Here is a 22,942-nt window from a genome sequence, read left to right as displayed (position 1 = left end):
TCTAGTGGAATGTTTGTTTGAATCGTGATGCACTGAACTTGCACTATTTCAGTGAACCTCCAGAGGACAATACATGCATTTAGAACTCAAAATGCTAGTTTTTCTGCCCAACATCTCAGTCATCTTTCCTGGGAGCCTCGGAGCCAATGCAGCCAGGGCTCCCAGCTTCCTGCACCCCTGACACTATCTGAGGTGACCATAATGAACTTGGGATTTTCCAGGCTCTCTAAAAGCTCACCACACGGGGTGCCAGTGATCTTGTCAATACTAGAAGCCCTGCTGTGTGATTTATATTTGCTGCACAGTGGCTTGCTTCTTAAAAGCTGCAAAACTTGACTGGATTCCTGTGAACTTGCTAAGTTGAGGCTGCTCAGTGGTGAGTAGCAGCATCATAATGTCAGAATTTCCTGCATCCTCAGCTAGTGATCCTTTGGGAATGCTACAGTGCAGCCTGAAACCACTCGGGTTGTAAGTGATTTTGGGTTTCAAACTCTTCCCAGGTTAAGAGAACTCATTCCAAGCAAAAACTCTCTGCTTTTTCCTGACATATCCGGACTGGCCATGAATGGAAAAAAGATCTCAGGCTTGATAAACCACTGGACCTGATCCAGTGCTATGCTTTGTATGGAAATGATAGAAACCTTTAACTTGATATGAAGTGCAGGCCCAAGGCTAATGTGAGAACGTGCGGCAGTGAGAACAAGCAGCGTAGGCATGTGGAGCATGTTTGAGCCTGCCAAGTATTGATTGGGAAGGGGTGGGAATGAGTGGAGAAGCATTTCAAGTTGGCATCCATATGTGATTCTGATGCTGTCACAGTGAATTAGCAGCGCTTTCTTCTCCCTGTAGTCCATCCCAAGCTTTTGTCATTGAAGCATCCCCTTTGCCCATATCTACTTGTTTGAAAGACAAAGTGTAAACAAACCCCAAATAAATCCACAGAACTCGTGCCCCCAGAAAGCCTGTTTGTTGTGCTACTACATCTGAATGAAGACCCTCAACACTACTGAACCATCACTGCTAAAGACTGTCACAGAGTAAATGTTATAGAGGATCCAAGCTACAATTACTCATTTTGTACAGTCACTTAATCCACTAATGGGGAGAAATGGGGCAACAGTTTAAGAAAGCAAGAGAACTGTCAGAGGTTATTAAGTCTACTGGGATGATTTGTTTTGGTAATCTCTCTTGACCCAAGTACACGCTTCAGTTAATGCAACAGACTTAATGCCTCTGGTAATTAGAGCAAGAAGTGATGGGTTATCATTAGCAACTGTGAATTAGGGGTTATATTTCATTTGGAAGGCAGCATCTTCAGCAGGGCTTATTTTTTTGCCACTGCAGATCATCTGTGAGTCACAAGTGGTACATCGGGCTGACTCATTTGTGTGATTTAGTAGAGATTTTTCATACATGCTTACTGTTCCGTATGAGCAGTTCTTCTAAACAGTTGCCAAACAGAAAAAAGGCAAAATATTGGAATTTCTCATCCAGTGAATACAACTGCTGTTATTCACATGATGGAGGTGATGTTTTTATTGTACAGTTCGCAGTTCAGATTGGTTTTGATTGTAGTTTTGTAATATATCTGTCAGATCTATGAAACTGAAGAGTGAGGAAAGGAAAGGCAGGCAAGCATGGAAAGCATAAGTAAACGCCAGCTTCAGAAGATACAAGATCAAATCTAATACCATTCAAGGTATATACTCACAGAACTGTTTTATGTGGGTTTCACAGATCCACAATCAGACTCAGCTGTGGATATTGCCAAAGGCACGAATGAAGATGATATAGATTCAATATTTTTGCCGATATTAGGAAATTGCTAAATCCTCTTAGAAGAATATTGGCAAGAAAGGAAGACATGGGTACAAAGGAAATCAGCCACAAACTGAACTCCATTACAAGGTGCTGTGAGGTGGGAAATAAAACAAATCAGGGAGGGGTTGTGTGCAACATAGCTGAATCATTTCAGATGAATTTATGGAGATCAACAGGCAGAGAACTATGGCTTTAAGAAGACCCAAGATATTAAAGTGTGTCTTGAAAATGCTTAAGAACAGCTGGATAAATCAATGGATGCTCATCAAGAATAATGTGGGGGACTGCCTGTGGTCAGCTAGCTATGTAAGTAATGCTGGTAACCTTCTGGGAACACCAGAGAGGGAAGGAAGGTTGCAGTGTCCTGAGCAAGACCTACCTGAGGGTGATCCTCCCTCTCAGAAATATGCCCAGACTCCAATGGGGGCTTAAGCTTCCTCAAAAATCAAGGGAAATAAGGGGGTTCTGAGGTGTCAGAAAGGTAGCCATTCCCAGTGCAGACCTCACCTGCAGTGTTGTGTTAAGCTCAAGGGCCCCCAGTATAAGAAGGACTTGGACCTATTGGAGCAAGTCCAGGGAGAGGCCACAAAGATGCCCTGAGCACTGGAGCAGCTCTGCTCTTGAGACAGACTGTGAGAGAGCTGGGCTGGTTCATCCTGAAGAAGAGAAAGCTCCAGAGAGACCTCAGCAGCTCCCAGTGCCTAAAGGGGCTACAAGAAACCTAGAGAGGGGCTTTGGACAAGGGCTCTCAGGTGCAGGACAAGGGGGAATGGCTTTAACCTGACAGAAGGGAGATTGAGATGAGCTCTTAGGCAGAAGTTCTTCCCTGTGAGGGTGCTGAGGCTCTGGCACAGTGTCTCAGCAGTCCCTGCCCGTGGCAGGGGGTTGGAACTAGATGAGCTATAAGGTCCCTTCCACTAGACCAGGTTGCTCAAAGCCCCTTCCAACCTGGCCTTGAAAAACTGCCAGGGATGGCAAGTTCTTCCCAACATATTGTTTCTCTCACTTTCAGAACCTGCCTTTTGTCTGGCTTCCTTCCTGGCTCACATACACTGCTAGCCCCTCAAGTGAAAGACAGTAAGTAAGAACTGAGCAAGCATGAGGTATGATTCCCTAAATACTGAGGGGCTCATCTTTTTCAGTGACCAAGTCTCATGGAAGCTGGTTTGGGAAGTAAATGCCTGCACATTTTTGTGGAGTCCTCAAGTCCCTCAGGAAAAAGATGAAGGCAGATGCCTGGGAGACACAGAGAAAGGTTTGATTTGTAGATCCTGAGAAACCAGATGCCCTGCAGGTATTGGTACTCCATTAACATACTCAGTATTTGACTGTTCATAAGGAACATCATGAAGGTTAACTAGCAACAACAGTGCCTGCTCTGAGGTAGCACCCAGTGCCTACCGAAGTGCTGCCTTTTGCCACCTTCTGTAAGAGGTAATAAATCAGTCAAGGGATGTCAAAGTTCAGTTTCCAGGAGAAAATAATGATTTTATTCACAAGTGGAGTATGTCTTTCTTAATAAGGGACACTTAGCAGCATGGGATCTCATCTCTGTACTCCGTTGCTCCCTTCCATGTGCTGATGTACCATTTTTTCTAACAGCCACCAGCCCTTTCTGGATCAATAGAGCCTGATCAATTGTTTTTCCCTCTGAATTATCCATATGGGGTTGTTAGCTGAGCTGCTGGCAGAAAACGAGACACGGCTGTTTACTGTAAAGAAAGCAAAGCAAACTACGGGAGGGGACAGGCTGCAGGATATTTACTGTCAATACAGCCAGAGAGAGAGAACAGATATAAGGAGAGGGGAGCAGAGGGGAACAGAGGCTGCAGATAGCAACCCGGATAAATGATCTGAGTGTAAAAATACCCATGCAGTTTCAGACAGAAATTGTGGATGGATTGAAGTCAATGAGGGGTAGCTGAGAGTGCATAACAAATGGTTTAGTGAAGGGCTAGTGAGGCAAGGAAGTACTTGTGGCACAGAGAATAATGCTGCTGTGCACGGGCGTACTGAATCTGCAGCGCGATCTGAAAGGCACTTCCAGATCTGCCCTGAGACAGAGCAGTAGCTGGGATATTTCTCTGTGTGCCTGCATGCAAGACCCATCATTTGGAAGTAGGAAGAATAATGATTGAACATAGAAAATAATATTTAGAGCTAGTTCTCCAAAGCAGCTGGATGTCACCATTGTAACTCAAACCACAACAAAAATACTTCCTTGCCTTCTCTCTCCTCTTCTTCATCCACAGAGGAGTTAGGTGACCTGAGCTTCGCAGGGCAAGAAGGCTCTGAGCAGCTTGCTCTGAGTGCCCTTCTGCTTCCAGAGGCAGGTGAATGAGTGAAGAGTGATTTCACACTTTTGAGAGCGGCGAAGACCATCTTGCCATGAAACCATTCACAGATGAAGATGTAGAAATCTACATCCAGAGCAAGGTAAGGCTTTATCTGTCCAGATTTTCTGTCTCCCACAGTAGGTGTTGATTCTGAAGGGTGCCAAACTTGACAGTTAGTTGCTCGCCTGCTGTCTTCATTTTTGAGGCAAGATTGGGTGAAGTTTCATGAGAGCTGCATTTCTAATGAGATTTCTAGGTTTCTGTTGCAGCACGCTATCAGGGATTCCAGCTGGTAGCCTGATTCTTCAAGGTGCTTGTCCTCTTCTTCTTCTTCAGATGTCTTGAATAGTTGCTCCTGATCTGGAATTCCAGATGTGAGACTAGTTGTAATTGCCAGCATTTAATCTAAGAAAAGGTCCTTGCCTCTCTTCCTGTCCAGGGGGCTTGGCTTGACAGAAAAAAGACTGAAACTACACCAGAGGCTGCCTCTAAGAAAGATGCGTGTAAGACCTAGAGAGAGACAGATAGTGTTAGAATTCACTCATCAGTCTGTCACCTCAGCTAAGGATACTTCTCTATAGTCCATAATTAAAATAACATGTCTCATTAGTACATGCAGGCTTTAACCACATTTTCTGTTTTATGAGCTATTCCAGCATTCAGTTTTTTTTTTCCATTATGAAATGAAGTCAAATGGAATAAAATCATCAATGGAACTATCTGTTTAATACAAGTAGCTCAAAGTGAGCTGTAACAGACATGTTTCATCACAGTGCTTTAGCTAGATCCTATTTTATATTCTGCCTTCCTCAACAAAATGCAAGATGCCAAAGTGAAAACTAATTTCCAAAGGGAAAACTGTAAGGCTTTCTTTTCTGCAAAGGAGGAAATATTCTGGTTCCATGAAGGGGCTTGTAAGAAAGGCTTGCTTTCTCTGTGGAAATGTTTTGGTGACAAGTAGGTATAATTCTGTGAGAACTTTCATTTTCAGCCATGTTGTGCACCAGCAAATCATTCCATCAGAATCTGTTCAGTGAGCTATTACAGTGAACACTTCTCTGAAGGTTTATGAAGCAGAGCCACAAAGAAGGGAACAGAGGGAAGCCATGCACAGAAAGATGCTCATATGACAGCCATAAGTACAGGGAACAGAAGCAGTGTGTAGTTAAGTGAGGCTCAGAGTTGCCAATGTTTTAGGTTTTACTGAGAGTCTGTTTTTTAGCAGCCCTCCAGCTCTGATGGATTCGGAGTCTGTGCCTGCTTCTGAGTCTCCTGTCCAAGTGAGGCTGCCTAACCTTCAGATAGCCCCATTCAGCTTGGCAAATGCTGCCTGGTTTTGAAAACAGGTTAAATTGGTGCAATGAATCTGATACCAAAGACGTCTTCCTTTAGCCACTCAACAAAGGGAAAACTTGAAGGAAAGTGCATATGGAGTGGATGTGACTGGGTAAATCAGAACAAACCCAAATGTTCTTAACAGTCCTCAGTATATCCCAGTCCTGCTTCCTTCCTCCATAATAAACCCCTAAAATGACCTTGGTGTTCTGGTTTTGTGCATTTGTTTTGGCCTGGTAAAGGGAATAGTAGAAAGAGCTAGTAGGTACAGAAATGGCAGTCCCACAAAGAGCTTATTCTGTGTCTTCTACCAACATGTGCTGGTGCTAAAGATGTCTTAGGTAAATTCTTTGGCTCTCCAGAAGCTGCATTCACTCAGTCATGTTCTGTCTTCTTTTATGCCTTCCCTTCTGTAGGAAGGTTTTATCTTCCAATAGCATGATTAGAGAGCTAATTATGGGTAGCAACAGTTAGCACCATCTGTCACATGCCCCTTGTTCTTATATCCCTGCCCCGGTGATGAGGAGTACATGTAGAAAGAGGTGTTCAGTGGCACTTCCTTAATAGGTTTTTGAGAGTATATAATCTCTTAAAGATTTCATGGCAACTGCTGTAGCCTGTAGGTGATGATGGCAAACTGAATGAGACCAGAATGGATTCTCCCAGGACACTAGAGGTGGCAGAGAGCCCCTTAGAGAGAATATAACATGAGCAATGCATACAGAGGCACTCTTAAACCTCCATTTGAGCTGACCCCCAGTGATTGTTCACTTTCAACAGAAAAAGCCTACTTTTTGTACCTAAAAGCTCCTAGAGGTGTTCCACTTTCCCTATCACTCATACCATTTTCATGTTAGAGAAACCATTATGTATCTTGCTGAGCAAGTCAAGCTTATTGTACTGCTTTAAGCAGTTATATTAACTTAGTTAACTGGAAGGGGAAGTATTCAAACTCTGTTCATTTTCAAGTTCAGTGTTAGTCAATTGTTATTCATTTGTTAATTGATCTTAAGCAAGCACTAGTCCTTTTCTACCATTGTATGGTCTTTGCTGTGAAGAAGTGAACCTATCTATCACCTCCCAGGGCTAGGGGACACATTTCAACATGCTTGAGTGTTCTGTCTGACAGGTCAACTTTTGACAGGTGTCCAAAAGGACTTTCAATGAAGTGCTTGTCAGTGGTATTTTCTAAAGGGAAGAGTGTTGTTTAGATGCTGAAGAAGTTAAGCTAGGAGGATGCAGAAGTTATGGAATAGGATCACAGAGTGGGTTAGAAGGGACATTAAAGCTCATCTAGTTCCCTGCCTATGGCAAGGGGTTGGACACCTTCTACTAGACCAGGTTGCTCCAAGCCCCATCCAACCTGGCCTTGAACACTGCCAGGGATGGGGCAGCCACAGCTTCTCTGGGCATCCTGTGTGAGCGTCTCACCACATTGTATAATATTTCTTCCTTATGTTTTTACTTCCTTTTGCTTTGGAATAACAAAAGACTGTAGTAATTATGTTTGACTGTGGCAATTATGCTTGATCATTCACTTTAGCTGAGCTATTAATGCTCTAATACTCTTGTTCCATACCTGCAAACAGCCCGATTGGGGTTTTAATTCTAGCTTCAGGTGGAGTTTCATTTTCTGATCTAGGTTTTTAAAACCTCCCACTTGTTTCTGAAATTCGTTTTCTTGCCTGAAAACAATGAGATTTTGTAGAATACAGTGAGGAAAGATAAAAAAACCAACAAAACAAAAAACAAACAAGAAGAAATTAAAGCAAAAATTGAAACTGAATGAGATAGAGCATTAAGATGAAAAAAAGGACAGTAAACAGCCTTCCTATTTCACTCCACAGAGGTAGTTATGGATGGATAAGTAATGATGAATATGTTAATGAAATTAAACAATAGTGGAATCTCCTTTCCACTTTGGCAAATGCATAGGGATCTTTGGGAAACATTTAAATGTCCTTTACTAAAATGGTTCCTTTCTGTTCCTCCTGTTGAATATCCTTGTTTGGATTTTGACCATGCCCTTACACACCTTTTATTTCTCATGTGTATGTGAAGGTTCAGATTCATCTCAACACCTAGGGAACAATGAGACCAGCTTTGGAAAGGTACTTTCTCACTATCTAGGGAGTAGACTTTCCTTTGAACTTCAGATATGAAGACAGTATGAATATTTTTAACATATAATGTAGGCATCTATTCCATAATTCTATGATCTAAATGCTGCCACATACACCCGCAACCTGACTAATGCACTCAGTATCTCTAATTCTTGAAGTCTTGTTAGCTCTTGGAATGGAGCATATCCTGCATGTGAGAATGGCTAGTGTATGCAGGGGAATACTTTATCTGCATCAAGCAGATAAAGAATGAGACTGTAGCTGGTTGGTAGTGAATTTTCATGGAATGAATATGAAGAGCTCATTACATGAATTTTCATGGAATGAACTCTTTCTCTTCCATCCAATGGCATTGGCATGGAAATATCAATTAACGCTCAGCAGTCCTAATATTGGCCCTTGAGTGTTCACCAGATGATGTTCATCAGCTGACGTTTACCAGCTCTGTCTCATGGTTGTTAACACACCAGTAACAATAAGTTTTATTCCTACTGCAGCACAGGCACAAATGTTTTAGGATGCATTATGTTGCTTGCCTCTGTTTCCAACTGGAGGCAGGGACTGCAGTTACCTATAATATGAAGTGTCTTTCTTGGAACCGACAGGTAGAACAGCGACATTATGTGGTTTCCAAAGCAGTGGAGGAGGTACAGAAAATTATCCAGCAACTGACTGCAGAAATCAGCTACAAGGCCACACGTTTCCAGGCTATTTCCAACTCTGGCATTCACAATGAGAATATTAAGGTATGAATAAAAGCTCTAATGTGCTCTTTGGCAGCTTGTGGGAATCAGTGATTTCTCCATTGGGTGTTTGTATGGACAGTTACCTCATCCAAAATGCTACTATTGATGCACATTGGTGGTTCTCTGTGAGGTTCTAGTGACTTGACTGGGTTATAGGTACTTACCCATGGACATCTTACAACTAGAGGGGGATCAGAGAGGGATGGGTGAATCAGGCAGAGCCTCTTTTTACAGCCACTGCTTTTACAAAGAACATCTATTGCCAAAGCTGTCAATCTGCAAACAGGAGCCAAAGCTCTTTGGGAGGTGGAAAGAAAAACCTGTACAGCAGTAGCAGTAGAAGAAAACCACTCATGTATGTCTTCCCGAGCTATGAGTCACATTTTTCACAGGTGGAAAACCTGTCAACCCACTAAAAAAAAAGAGGGGTGAAAAAAAATCCTTCTTCCGCTGTGAACCTTAGAAAGCTCCTTCAGAGAAATATGGGTTTACTTAGTCATGGATTGAAAAGTTCTTTTTTACTGGAAAGAAATATGCTGGTTAGTGGGAGAAGTTAAATGTCTCCCTATTTTAGCCCATCAAATACCAAAATGATAATATCCTGTCCCAGCTGTGACAGGAGAAGGCTGGTTGTTTCTTGTGACTACTTAGTGCAAGTGCAAGGATCTTAAGGTCCTTTCCAACCTAACTCTTCAATGATATAAGAAACAAGCACAGCAATGGCAACTTCAGATGCAGAAGACCATTTTCATCTGAACCAGTTTACATACTCTTGCTCTGTCAACCCTTATACTAAAATGTAGCTCGTTATGGATCAAAGCACAGCAAACATATAAAAGCATGAGGCAACTTTTGCAGCTGTCTAGGATTAAAAGGGAAGAGCTCTGTGCGTATGAAGCTCCTGGAAGGGTATGGAGGTAGAGGCAGGATATAATCATCTAGTCTGAAACATTGCTCTGGGGACAAACACATTGAGGTTTATGTCTATTCTGGAACTTAATGTATCCCAGGGCATGTGGTCCTGCCAATAGGAATGACCACAGTGACATAAAATGGTGCCACATCCTGGTTCATGTGTTCCTTAGTGCCACAGTTTGCTGTCCACTTCTTATAGTTGAACAAACCTGCTTAGCTAAAGAGGTCTAACAGGGCAAACAAAAACAAGGGGACCATTACTGAGCAGTAATGTGGTATTATGGCAGGCTGACCTGAACAACTTCTGCTTAAAAGAAACCGTCAAAATGTATTCAAAAGTGTCAGATTTGTTATTCAGCTGAACTCAGTGCTATAAATCTGTGGAAGTCACACTAGAGGGCCTGGGAAATGGTCTAGTAGCTACGGAGCAGCAAAGAATGGGTTAATGATGTTTTTTTTTGCTTGGGCTGCTCTGCTTCCACAAAATAGGACCTTTAATATTGTTGCTGATGTAACCTAGCAGGGACTTGCTTCAAGGGAAAGCCAATGCATTAACTTTTCTCTATTTAATTTTGCAACGTCTTCTTTCTGTCAAATTTACAGTGACTTTTCAGAACATTCTGCTTCTGGTTAAAAAAAATTGAGTTTACGTGGTGAAGGATCTAGATTTGTTGAAAAGCTACAAACTTCCTTCGAATATGCAGGGCTGGGTGAGGAATAGAAAGTAGTTATAGATAGTCAATGTTTTTCTGTAACTTGGGAGACAAAAAGTCAAAGTCTTTAATAAAAAAACTTGAAATAAAACTAAAATATGATCTTTTTAAAACTTTAAAGTGTTTGTTTTAGTTGTGAACCATCATTTTTGCAGCTGCCAACTTTGCAGGGCTGATGCAAAAGCTGTGGAGGCTTCAGTGGGCTGGAATGAGCAGGTTATTGTCCTGAGTAATTACTAGTACAACACTGCCCAGAGGCATTGCCAAGTGTTTAACTCTCTAATCATGGTGGGGGTGAAGGGATTTTCCTTTAACAAATAGGCTCGAAGGAAGCTTGCAGCTTTGCTCTGTGAATGAATGACCTGGCACATGCTTTCTCTCTGTTCTTCTTGTTTTCCTTTCTGCTTCTCTCAGGACCAGCCAGCTCTACTGGCCAAGTGGTCAGCTATGCTTCGGGGAAAGCGCCCATTCCACCCATCCATCCAGGTACAAAGGCTTCCTGGTGCCTGCAGGTCCCTGTGCCTGCTTCCTGCTCACCCACCCTCTTCTTCACCCACCTAACTGATTCTCCCATGGCTATTTCAATCCTCTCCATGACAGACTTGCTTTTTTGCTTTATTTCTGACCTAATAATTCTGCCTTGTTGGGATATCCTGGCCAGGACTGTAAGAATGAGGCTGTATTTCATTTACCCAGCATACTGCAGGCAGGTTTTTAATACAGCAGAATCGGTCCTAAGTTTCACGCCCCAGAATGTGAGGCTTTTGTTCAAGCCTGTGACTTGCTGGGGCCTGTGGTCTGCACATGGCATGCAAGACCATCGTGTGACAGAACATAGGTGTGAGACTGGGATTTGTTCACACCAAGAGGACACCGGCTGCCCAGCCTTGTGATTTCTGGCGTTTCCTGGTAAGCCCCATGTGGAGGAGCCTTGTGACTCACAGAACACCTGCAGCTCTTCCCTTTAAAATCTGCTGGGTGCCAGTGCATACAAGGCAGCATGTTGGTGTGAGGAGGAACAGTGGTTTTATCTGCAATGTGGCCAAGGCAGTGAGATGAGCAGCAGGTGTATGACAGCCACTATATTTTTCCCTTATGAAGCCTAGCACTTTGTTCCTGAGCTGCTCACATGGATTTCTCAGCCCCACCAAACCTACTTGTAGCCTGGTCTACAGTATCATTCTCCCAGTACCATCCTGCCTTTAGGTGGTTCACATTTGACAAAAAAAAAGGGCTTTCTTGTGTTTCCTTTGCCTTTTCCGTGCTTCTTGCTGGCCATCTTTGGTATGTTCAATCCACTGCCAAGGAGCAAAGAAGACCAGCTACTCCCTGTGGGCAAGGGAGGTGAGCATGATAGCATGGAAGCACCTAACACCATGGTCCTCAAGCAAGGCAGAACTAGGGGGGGTAGCTGGGGTGAGCCAAGAGTACGGATTGTCAGGCAGATCTGTGCCGATAAGGCAGGTCTGAGGCGAGGTCAGGCCAGGAGCACTCATCAGGGTCAGGATCAAGCCCAATGGTGGTAACCAGGGTCAGATGCAGTCTATTGACCACTAGGCAAATCCATAGTGGCCAAGTAGGTCTCTGAGGCTTCAGACCTACCTTCCCTTCAGGCTGGGAAGGCAGCCTGCAGGTATGACAACAACATCTATGGCCCGACTATGGCAGGCATAGCTGTCACACAGCTGGAGACCAGCACTCCTATGACATAGCCTGGGGCTGAGCTGAAATGAGGGTCCCAGGCTCAGGGGCAGAAGGTGTGAGTAGAAGTCTCGAAAGGCTACATAGGGTCACTAAAGCCTGTTAGTGCCCTCAAGTAACGGCACTGGTACCTCTGTAGTAATATTTTAACTCAGCTGAGCCACCAGAATGCTTTGGTTTATTACAGGAGAGTGACAAAGTGTTTGTTCACCTCTGGTGTACCCACCTTGCAGCAACAACTGTCACTTCACATCCTGCTCGTGCAGCAGCTTCACTTCATTAACGTCAGTGTAAGTTACGCTCGGTAGCAAGTGGAGGTGAAAACCTTCAGAGTCAACATGGTAAAAATCTGAAGGAGTTTGGACACTCCCTCTGGAGCCACAGTTGTCAGATGGTTCCAAACTAGTGTTTGGAGATGTTTGGCTGTGTCCTGGGTCAGCGTGAGGTTTCGTGGTATTTGTGTCACCTTATTCACTCTTTGCAAATACTGTTTCAGCAATGGTTTCACTGGAAAATGGTGATTCCCAAAGTGAGGTCAATTAACTGGCTTGCAAACAAGCCTATTTGAGGGTTTTCCTTTGGTTACCATTTTCATTCTTGCACTGTTTGTGGCTGACACTCACTAGGAGATTGTTTCATACTGTAGCTGGCTGAGACCTGGGTTTATTTCTGAGCGCCATTGCTCAGGTGTGTCACTTGCCTCACGTCTCTGTCTCTTAAAGGACAGCCATATGTAGGGAAACACTTCTAAAATGAATGGGCTTATTTTCTGATGCCTGTAGTGGACTTTGAAAGAGATCAGAAAAGTGCACTTCTTGCCATAGTTATTATTGCTGTTGAGATCTAGGTTTATCTCTATAACAGTTCTGAGGCAGTAATTTGCACTACTTCATTTCCCTTTGCTGGATCTCAAAAAATGCTCTCTGATGATTCCCTTGGAAGCTGCTAGTTATTACATCTCATGCAACTGCAAACTAGGAATAACAAGGAATGGGGGAAACCATGGCAGGTGTGGTGACAAATCAGTGCACTCTCATATTTTAATGACCATGGCTGTCACATCAGACCCCTAAGACAATTTCATTTTAGTCTGTGTACCTCCAAATAACCCTCAGACAGGCACAGAACAGGTCCTGGCTATATTCAACTGCTCCCATCATACCACGGCTTTTCCATCTCTCCAAAGCCCCAGTTTTACCTATTACTTCCTTAAGCCTCTTTCCCTTACTTCAGGCTTATGGATTTGCCCTTGTCTCCTTTCTCAATGTCTCTGCACTCTCCTAGGTCTTAGCACCCAGCCAGTTCCTCATCACAGTTCCTCTGCGTGGCCTGACCGGGTACAGGGAGTGCCAGGTACGGCACTGGCGTTATTACACCGTGCATGGAGCCAAGCTCCTCTCCTCCGTGCGGGACCCTGAGGAACTGCATCAATGGCTGGAGGTGGAGCAGTTCTCCAAAAGCCTTCAGCAGTGGCATGAAACGGACGTGAACATCGAAGGTGATCTGGTTCCGGCCAAAGTCCTTGTCGTCTTCCGGGAGCTGGTGGAGAAGTCAATTATCTCCTGTAACCTCTCCAGTGAGTTTAGTGGGGACAGGTACAAGGGGAACTAGATGACTTCTACGCTGATAGAGGGAAACCATCACACCCACAGTGTTTGTTTGGCTCACATGATCAGAAGCCAAGAAACATTAAACCCCTACAAAATAAGGGAGCAGTGATGTATATATAGACCCACACTGAAGACAGAATTAAGTGATTCTTGGACTCTTTGTACCCAAGTTGTTGCTCCTTTCCTAGGAATGTGGGTATGGTCTCCAGCAACATCACCTTCACAGTTCAACCACGATGCAGCCCAGATTTTCAGAGCATCAAGTAATTTGTTTGGGAAAAATCTTTTTCTACTACAGCACTTTCAATATATCTAGGCTATCAAGAAAGCTACTATAGGAAAATCGGATACAGGGAAGACACGTAAGTCTGAGGAGAAAGTGTCTGAAGATGTGCATAGGGCAGATAGTGCTCTGGGGAAAGCTTAGCTGTCCATAGCCTTCCAGCATAGGGTGGTGGGAACTAAGTAGAAGGATTTCTACTTAAGCAAAATCTATTGGACAAGCGCTCTTTTCCTTAGTGTCCAAGTTACTCCAGTGCTGTTCAGCAGAACGGGACTCGGGAAATTTGCTTTCAGTAGTGGTGCTGATCCCTCTGTGAGCAATCTTGTTTATTTTGTATATGTATATTGAGCAATCTTGTGCCTGTTTATTTCCTCTGGCTATTTACAGTGGAAGTGTTGTTAACTGCCATAATGCAGTCAGCAGTGCATGCAGCATGCCTTCATAGCTGCAACATCTGTAGCTGACGCTGCCTGAACAGTGATCCTCATGCTTAATTCTTGGCACCCTAGAAGCATGTTATAGACTTCAGCTAATGACCATTTGGCTTGGTCCAAACTAAATAGTCTATGTCTATCTTTTTGCATCAAGATATTGTGACATGATCAAATCCAGACTGTGGTGCCTCTTCTCACAGCACATTTCCAGGATGACTTTACCCATCAGCAGCCTAATATGGGTCTTCTGTATTCCAGAGAAATAGAAGCCATTACCACTAATCTGATTGAACTCTGAATTTTAGTTGTGGGAGAAAGCAAGTTAAAGTCAAGCTCAGCTTAGATCACTGCATTCTTCCAGGGGATGCTTGTTCTCATAGAAATGGAAAGGTGGATGGGAATGAAATGTCACAACTGAGGCTCAGAGGGAAGACCGGGTGGAATGGGCTTGCATCTGAGGCTCTACTTATGTGAAAGTCATTGTGTTGAAGTGAAAACCTGACATTGTGTTCAGCAGCAGTACATCAAGTTGTGGAGCCAGAAAAGTTACTTCCAAGGGACCCAGTGAATGGTGTTTGGGCTGATGATTCTGATGCCTCTTTTTGTAAGGCCAGCTGAAAGGAGATGGGCTAAGATGAAGTCAGGAGGAGTCATTACAATTTTTGTTTGTTTCTGTGAAAAATGAATGTTTTCCATCCCACAGTACAGGAAAAGATACAGAAAAGATTCCCCTGATTTCATTGCTTCCCTGTTTTTAAGTCTTTGAGCACCAGCAGAACCAGTTTTTGAGGTGTGTCACTTTTCATTGGTGGAAAAACAGGCAACACAATTGCAATGGTTTTGGAAATGCTGTGAACATATTTACACGCTGACAGTGGTTGTTCTAATCCCTTTAAGCTGCCAGGGATCCCTGCTGAGGGCTTGGGAGCAGAACAGTTCCTGTTTTGGTGCCAGGCTTGGCTCAGCAGGGAAATAATATGCAGGTTTTACTGTGGGTAATAAAGTTCTGGTTGGGATGGACTCCACTGCTTAGAAGGTAACTTACCCCTGTGCTTTTGGGTGAGATGCTAAATTGCTATTGGGAGTAGGCAGGCATCTCCTCTGTGAGGGCAGAAAGGTTGCCATCCCAAATGGTCATCACTGTCCCTTCAAGTCTGTTGTGTGGGCTTCTTCTCCTTGGCCCATGCCTGTCAAAATGAGGTGGGTTAACATGCTACTATTTTAACTGGTTATAATAAATGTGCTCTGACTTTTACTTCAGTGGGTTAGAGCACGATCACACAATTGGTTCAGATGGCAAAGCTGAAGGAACAGTGACCCTGCCAGAGTGACAGGGAAAGCTGGGGACAGAAACTTTTTCCATGGACTCAGCTGGGCCAACAGGAGACATCTCACTAAGAAGTCCATTACTTGCAGCTTTCATTCCTTTCTGCTCTTTTAGAGCATGTTGTTCCTGGAGATGAGCCACTTTCACCAAGGAAACTTCTTTCCTCCATACCACCATGGAACAAACTCTTTTTGACACTCAGCAGTCCCAGTGAGGCAAGCAGCACCTTTTTTTATGACTCCTCAGCACAATGGGCCATAAATTCTGGCAAATTCTTGGCTTTTGGCAAATGCATCTCCAGAAACAAAACTTACAGATACCCCAAAAAACATTCGGAATGACCAGCAAGGGTAAGTCATTGTGGCTGATTACAGATTTTCTGAGGGAATAAGGACATCTTTAGATATGAAGCATTCATCTGGTCCCTCTAAGCTGCAGTAATCTCCTTGTACCGTACCATTACAAATGTTAGGTTGCACCAGTTGTTCATCTGGTTTAGCTGGTTCTAGGATTTAAGAGGACCCACAGTAGAAAATAAAGCATGGTAACCGACTGTGAAGCTGAGAACTCCTTCATTCCTTCATCTTCTATTCCCAGGGTAGATGGGTAGACTTACTTAGATAATAAGCTTTTCCTTGTGTTCTGCTTATGGCATTGGAAAGAAAGTGCTCAAACAGGCCAATAGATCTGCAAGGTCCTAGATGGCCTTTTGCTTGGCTTGTAGAAAAGGATCTTTTAATCTTTATTATCTTCTCTTGCTGTTCCTTCACAGGTAAAGTGACAATGCTGGAGAGCTTCAGCTCAGGGGTCCGAGTGGCTGTGGAGACATCAGAGTCCCAGGTTGAGGTGGAGCTGGTCCCTGCTGTGGAGATTCCAACTTGCTGGCCTGAGAAAGCCCGATGGCCTCGTTGCCTTAAGCGTTGGCCTTCCCAGGAAAAAGTGCAGTGCATCAAGGTGAGCAGTGTAAAAAGCACCATTAGCTCTGTGCCAGAATACACCTCACAAGTGTGTGACAGTGGTTTCCCAAATGAAGGACTGCATGGTGATGGTGGGCAACAGCGTGGTTGGGAGGTGTATTTTCTAGAGAAGTGGCATTTCAAAGTATTCTGTCAGGGACTTTTCCCCCTGTTACAGTGGTGAATCCTACAGAAACAAAACTGAGTTAACTGATGAGTCCCGCACACAGCTCTGCCTGCATAGCTCAGTGCTGACACGCATCATTCTTGCTGCTTTCCTCTGTCTCATGTAAACCTTCTGCAAATGAGCTGTTATCTTGCAGTTTTCCCTCCAGCCTAATCCCATCTTTCCCTACAATGTTCATGGCTGAATTCTGGAACTCGAGCTCAGCCCTATTGCCGTGTTCATGCAGTTCCCATTCTACCTTCTAGTCCTGCTCCCTTCTCATGCATGACCTGCTGTTCCATGGCAAAGTGCCCGCAGAGCTGCGCCTCTGCTTTAGTAGCTTCGCTAGTACTGTACGTGGTGGTTCTAGACCTGGATCTCCTCAGAGCAACTGATATCACACAAGGAAAGAAAACACATTGCATGTTTGTTCGACTAAGAATTAGGATGGGAGCATGACTCGTGTTTGCTAAACCTGACTTAGAATAAGCTTTGAGAGATGTCACACATCCTTTTCATAACATCCTTCTGCATTGCTCAGAGAAGTTTGCTTCTGACCTAGTACCACACTTCCCATTTTATCCACAGTCACTTGGTTTTGACCTTTTGGCCCGCTCCAATTACCACTGGCAGCTGTGCTTTTCCCGTGCTGAGCGTATGCTCATGGAAGGACTTGATGAAGATGGTGGTTGTCGCATGAAGTGCTTCAGGGTTATGAGGCAGATGAAGGAAGATGTCTGGTGTGCTGGAAATAAACCTATCATCACAGCTTATCACCTGCAGGTAGGCATCACCGTGATACCAAGATACAGTCTTAGTATCTGTTGCAGTGGCTTCCATCCAGTAATGTCAAAATATCATAGCATAAATCACTGTAGTGTCTATGTAACTTCTAAGGTAACTGTCAAAACTGCAGTACCATTTCATTGCTTTACAGCGGCAAGATGTTCAGCAAATATAGGTTTCAAACTTCAGCAGGAAACTGAAGCCTGTAGGAACGTTGTGACTGCAGGAACATAAACAATATTAGAGTTGAGGCCCCCGCTCTGTTTTGACTTCACATAGGCATCGTAACTTGGTTACCTCCTGCTTCTTGACTATCCCAGTCATCCATGCCTGTCTGTCTGCCTGGAGGAAAATTGTTCATTTGTCTTTGTGGGTATGCAGCAAACAGAACTCTCTTAAGGAAGTTGGGGCTGTTCAGCCTGGAGAAGAGAAGGCTGCGTGGAGACCTCATAGCAGCCTTCCAGTATCTGAAGGGGGCCTATAGGGATGCTGGGGAGGGACTCTTTGTCAGGGACTGTAGTGACAGGACAAGGGATAATGGGTTAAAACTTAAACAAGAGAAGTTTAGATTGGATATAAGGAGGAAATTCTTTCCTGTTAGGGTGGTGAGGCACTGGAATGGGTTGCCCAGGGAGGCTGTGAGTGCTCCATCCCTGGCGGTGTTCAAGGCCAGGTTGGATGTAGCCTTGTGTGGGATGGTTTAGTGTGAGGTGTCCCTGCCCATGGCAGGGGGGTTGGAACTAGATGATCTTGAGGTCCTTTCCAACCATAACTATTCTATGATTCTGTAAGTGAGCATTATTTCATGAATGAGATGGAAGCTACAGTTCTGGTCCTGTTTCACCTGGGGTGGGAAAGGAAGAAAGAGGTAAAGGGGTGATAGCATCCTCCCCACACGTACTTCAAGGTTCAAGATGGCTTCAAACAACATTTGTAAAGAAGAGATAGAAGGCTCTGCTATGGCTGTGTCTCCACATCCGACAGCTGCAGACACTGATGGACCACAGGCAGCATCATTTATCAGACAGCAAAGCAGTCCTGTTTTCTGGGCTCCTGTTTTCTCCATCCTCCTGGAGCTGCCAGGGAGAGGATGTTCTCCTACCTTAAAGCCTCAAGCCACCAGGATTCCACATTACTGATTTTTTGGTGTCCAAAAACAGATACACCACTAAGATTTCTCCTAAAGTAAAGTTTGCAACCATCAGATGCTATTATAGTCATGGGACTAACATAAGTCAAGACGGACTCAAAAAAGGAGTTGGCAAGGCTGGTTATAGCTTAGCAGAACATGAAACTTCTCGGTGCTTGTAAGAACAACCTGGTAGAAAAGCTGTCACAGATAAAAGGAGGAAGTGGAAAACCATTTAAGCATTAGTAACGATTTCTTTCTCTGGCTGAGGGAGAAAAGGTGCAGGAAGTGCTGTTGTACGGACTCTTGATCAAAATATAAAAGCTCTTTAGAAGCTCTTTAGTTCTTTACTGTAACTGCACTTCAGGCTTCTACTGCAAAGGATTGGTTTTCCAGACAAAAGAAATGTTTCATCACTTATATTAATAAATAAATAAAACCAAGAGAGAAACAGTCAGTAGATAAACCAGCAGTTGAGCAGAGGCTCAGAGTTAGCTTTCTTCACACTATCAGGTTTCCCCTGTCAGAGGTGTCCACCAATTATGACTAAACAAGGCTCCATACGAAACAATCCCTCTATGGCAGAGGAAATCCTTGCCCCAGAAGGTGCGAAAGCCTTAGAGGACCAAATAAGCACACTCATTATGCTCACCTCCATAGGAATGAAGTTCAGTGCTTGGAAGTTTGAAAAGACCTAGGTGCTTTTTGAAAGACAACTCTATGCCTCCAGTAGACAGCAGTTAGTGATGGTTCAGTAGTAAATGCTAGGGATAGATTTGGCATCTGACTGGAAAATCAGTACTATTTTCCTTGCCTCCAGAAACTTAATTGTAACTACTGTCCATGGATCATGCTGGAGTAGTTTTACCATGACAAAAGGCTCTGCAAGTCTCCAAGGAGTAGCTTTCTCAGAGTTCCAGCTCAAATGCCTCGCTATGTCTTTTGTTCCCTGGCAGCATTTAAAAAGAGTCTTCATGGTTATTGCAGCTGTGAACACAAAATTGTTCACACTGGATAAGGTGTCTGAGAGGAAATCTTTCAGCAATACAACTATTTCAAGGCCTATTGGAGAAAAAAAACAAACCCAGGCAATCCAGAAGAGTGTGGGTTATTTCGAACAAATTCCATCCCTGAAGAAACAGAGGAGTTGAAGGCTGTAGTTTGGCCACATCTCATCATGCCTATGGGTCTCTTGGGGTCATTGAATCTGCAAAATTAAATTGGGATTCAGAGGAGAGTGAGGAACTTAGCAGAATTATTGAACCCACTTTATACTTTACAGACTGATTTGGCGTTGACCAAGGCAGTCAGTATGACTGTTTTGGTAGAGTTAAGTATAAGTGCCTTGACAAAATTCTTCTCAGTCAGGAGAGTCTGAAAAATGCAATGTGGGCAGTGTAAAAATAATACTCTAAGAGCAATCACTATATGCATTTGGTTATTTGAACTACGGATTTCTCAAATGTAAAATTACCTATAATAAACTTGGGGGAATAGAACACGGCACATGCTGCAAGTATCATAGGTCAGAAAAAGCGAGGCTGCACTTGACCAGAAAGCATGCCCTCCACCTGCAATAGTGGATTGGAGTCTCAATCTGTTTGGAATGCAGATCTGTGCACATCTTCAGCACAAATGGGGCTGAAGTTGACAAATAATTATGTTAATCTGATTGTTTTTCTCTCCCTCCTTGCACTGACTGGCTTCTACTTTGGTATAATGGGCTATTTTCTACAGCCTAGCAGGCCTGGCATTTATACAGAGGTTACTGCTGGAAGGTGGCAAATAGGCTAAGATTATTTTAGGAAGACTATTTTCCTCGGGGTCCTGGCCCAGTCAGTGGAGAGGGGCTCCTCTGGGAGAGATCCTAACCAGGCACATCAGAGCTGCTTTGCCTGATTCCCAGAGGAGGCTTTAGTTGTGATCCCTGTGTCGCAGAAATGTTAACAGGGGGAGATAGCAGTGTGAGTCTCTCTGATTTCCGAGGCTGTCAGCCATTTACTAGCACTAAAGTGCCTTAGTAAGCTGTGTGAGCCCTCGACAGAACCTCTAACACCTCTTCTTTCCCATCTGCTTCTTGCAGACAGTGCTATTCTGGACGTGTGAAAAATACCCACGCACCAAGGATTGGCGCTGCTTCCCTGAAGCCTTTCTGAGGCTGGTACAGAAGCTGCACAAGTGTGTAAGCCAGCACTTCCTCAAGCATTACTTTCTCAAGAACACCAATCTGCTCAAATATGCCAACACCAGTGACCTGGACGTGGTGGCCAGGAGGCTCACAGTCTTCTTGGAAAACCCTGTCTTTTGCCTGGACTAAGGCTGGAAAGGGTCTCCTTGCTCCTGTCGTGAGCCAATCCCCCACCTCCTCTCCCAACCTGTGGCTGTTCTTCGTGTCCTTCCAGTAGATGCTGCAGCTGGCTTTGTAAGGCGGTTGGCACATGCACTGTGAAAGAGAAGTGTCAAGTTGGCAGCAGTGGGCGGTGAAAACCGAAAGGAGGTATCACTTGATGCCCAGCTGATCTAATTCGCTTTCGGTAGCGACAGCCTGCCTGGAAGCCACAGCCAGTGAAGCCCAACTTTCTGTGTCAGTCAGAGCAGGCAACTGCCTTGTTCTGTGTCTCTAAGTCTTGTGGCACCTAAGCAGAAAGATGGTGCAAAGAACTCTAGCTCTGCTGCCTACTGGCTGTGTAACCTAGCGCATTGCTGCCTGCTCCTTTCTCACAAGGACAGCGGGTTTAATTCCCTGCTTACCTCACAGGCCAGCCCTGCAGAAGAGCAGAGGAACATTTCTGAAGTGTACTGAAGCTGAAAGCTTTCTCCAAAGCACATCGATGCCTCCATCTCCAGTTCAATGGGATCCTGCTCCAGTATGAAGACAACCATGCTGCTAGTGTTGAATAGCTCAAGGGAGGCAAGAAGAGGAACAGTGGTTTTTTGCCTCCTCCTAGTTTTTCTCTCCTCCACTTCCACTTGCCTTCCAGTTGCTTCAAAGATGTTTTCTTCATGTTTGCCTTTGCCAGCTGTGTTAGTGCCATACAACCAGGGGGCTTTGCCAGAGCAGGTTTCACTCCCACCCCTGGCTCCATCCATTAGGCTGGAAGAGGAGAGGTCTTTCCTTAGTTGTTAGCACCCATGTTATTTGGGGTGGTGTACAGAAGGAGGATATTTTTCACAGGCTGCTCGCTCCAGCCCCCTCGTGCTTTTAATATTCTGGATGTTTAAAAAGAAAATCATTTTTAGTGTTTCAAAAGAAGAGAGTTCTAGGATGAGTGTGAAGGATGTTGGTTTTAATGCTATTAAACCACTAAAACTAAATCAAATTGGGCTTTTCTTTCTTACACCAGCACAGGAAAGTAAGTCATTATCTCCTTTGCCAAGGGAGGTGCTGAGATAGGGTTTGCAGCCCATACTTCAGTGGGCTGCTTCAGCGGATGGGCTGTAAATTGACTATCCACGATACAGCGTCTCCCCCTTGCGTCAAATCGTGGGCTCACCATGCATTTTTAGCACAGCCTCTGCTCTCTGTCTTGATTTTGTACGCGGGAGTGTCTTCACAAGTCCATGGGAATCCATGGGACCTGCTGGGATTCACCCGAGAACTGAAGGAGATGTTACAGCAGGATCCCTTTCGATCATCCACCAAAGGTCTCAGGAATATAGGGAGATCCCTGCTGACTGGAAGCTGGGCAGTGTTACTCCAATCTACAACCAGTGTGTGAGGGAAGAACCCAAGGAACTGCAGAGCTGTTAGTGTACTCTCAGTTCCTGGAAAAATTATGGAGAAGACTATGCTGGGTATTACTGAAGTGCCTTTACAGAACAATGCAATCATCAGTCAGCATGGGTTCCCAAAGGTAAAGTCCTGTTTAACCGATCGGATATCCTACAGTAAGGTCACCTGCCTAGTGAATGAAGGGAAGGTAGTGGATGGAGTTTTCCTGGATTTTAGTAAGGCTTTTGATGCTGTCCCTCACAGCATCCTTCTGCACAAGTTGCCCAGCTGTGGGATGAGATGGTTCATGGTGTGTTGGGTGAAGAACTGGCTGAAAGGCAGAGCTCAAACGGCTGTAATGAATAGAGCTACATCTGGTTAATGACCAGTGATATTCCTCAGGGCTCAATTCTAGGGCCAGTGCTGTTCAATGCATTCATCAGTGGTGTGGATTCAAGAGTTGAATGCACCATTAGCAAGTTTGCTGATGATACCAAACTGAGAGGTGCTGTTGATTCTCTTGAGGGACAAGAAGCCTTGCAGAGGGATCTAGATAGACTGGAGCATTGGAAAATGATTAATGAAATTAATTAAAGTTCATTTAATGGGATTAAATTTAACAAATCCAAATGCCAGATCCTGCAGCTGGGATGGAGTAGCACTGGGTACAAGTACAAACTGGGAGAGGGGTGGCTGAAGGGCATGTCCTATGAGGAGAACACATGAGAGCGGTTCAAAGCTGCACCAGGGGTGGTTAAGACTCACATTAGGAAGTATGAAGAGACAACCCAAGAGGGTGGTCAGGCACTGAACAGGCTTCCTAGAAAGGTGATTGATGCCCCAAGCCTG

General features: G+C 44.4%; 1 protein-coding gene across 2 annotated transcripts; it reads left to right on the top strand.

The window, feature by feature from the left end:
• Positions 1-3,660: 3,660 nt before the first annotated feature.
• On the top strand, positions 3,661-21,671 carry MAB21L3 (mab-21 like 3). Of its 2 annotated transcripts, none has more exons than XM_065675643.1 (6): positions 3,661-4,257; positions 8,221-8,361; positions 12,975-13,188; positions 16,117-16,298; positions 17,055-17,249; positions 20,465-21,671. In XM_065675643.1, exons 1-6 carry the CDS (start codon positions 4,210-4,212, stop codon positions 20,696-20,698), a joined length of 1,014 nt encoding a protein of 337 aa, XP_065531715.1. In that variant the 5' UTR covers positions 3,661-4,209; the 3' UTR covers positions 20,699-21,671. The 2 variants fall into 2 exon arrangements, with proteins under 2 accessions (XP_065531715.1, XP_065531714.1); XM_065675642.1 differs by having other exon boundaries at positions 12,975-13,266.
• Positions 21,672-22,942: the final 1,271 nt, after the last annotated feature.

This window comes from Lathamus discolor, chromosome 4, assembly GCF_037157495.1.
Source record: "Lathamus discolor isolate bLatDis1 chromosome 4, bLatDis1.hap1, whole genome shotgun sequence".
Classification (NCBI taxonomy): Eukaryota; Metazoa; Chordata; class Aves; order Psittaciformes; family Psittacidae; genus Lathamus; species Lathamus discolor.
This window is presented reverse-complemented; position numbering and strand designations above follow the sequence as displayed.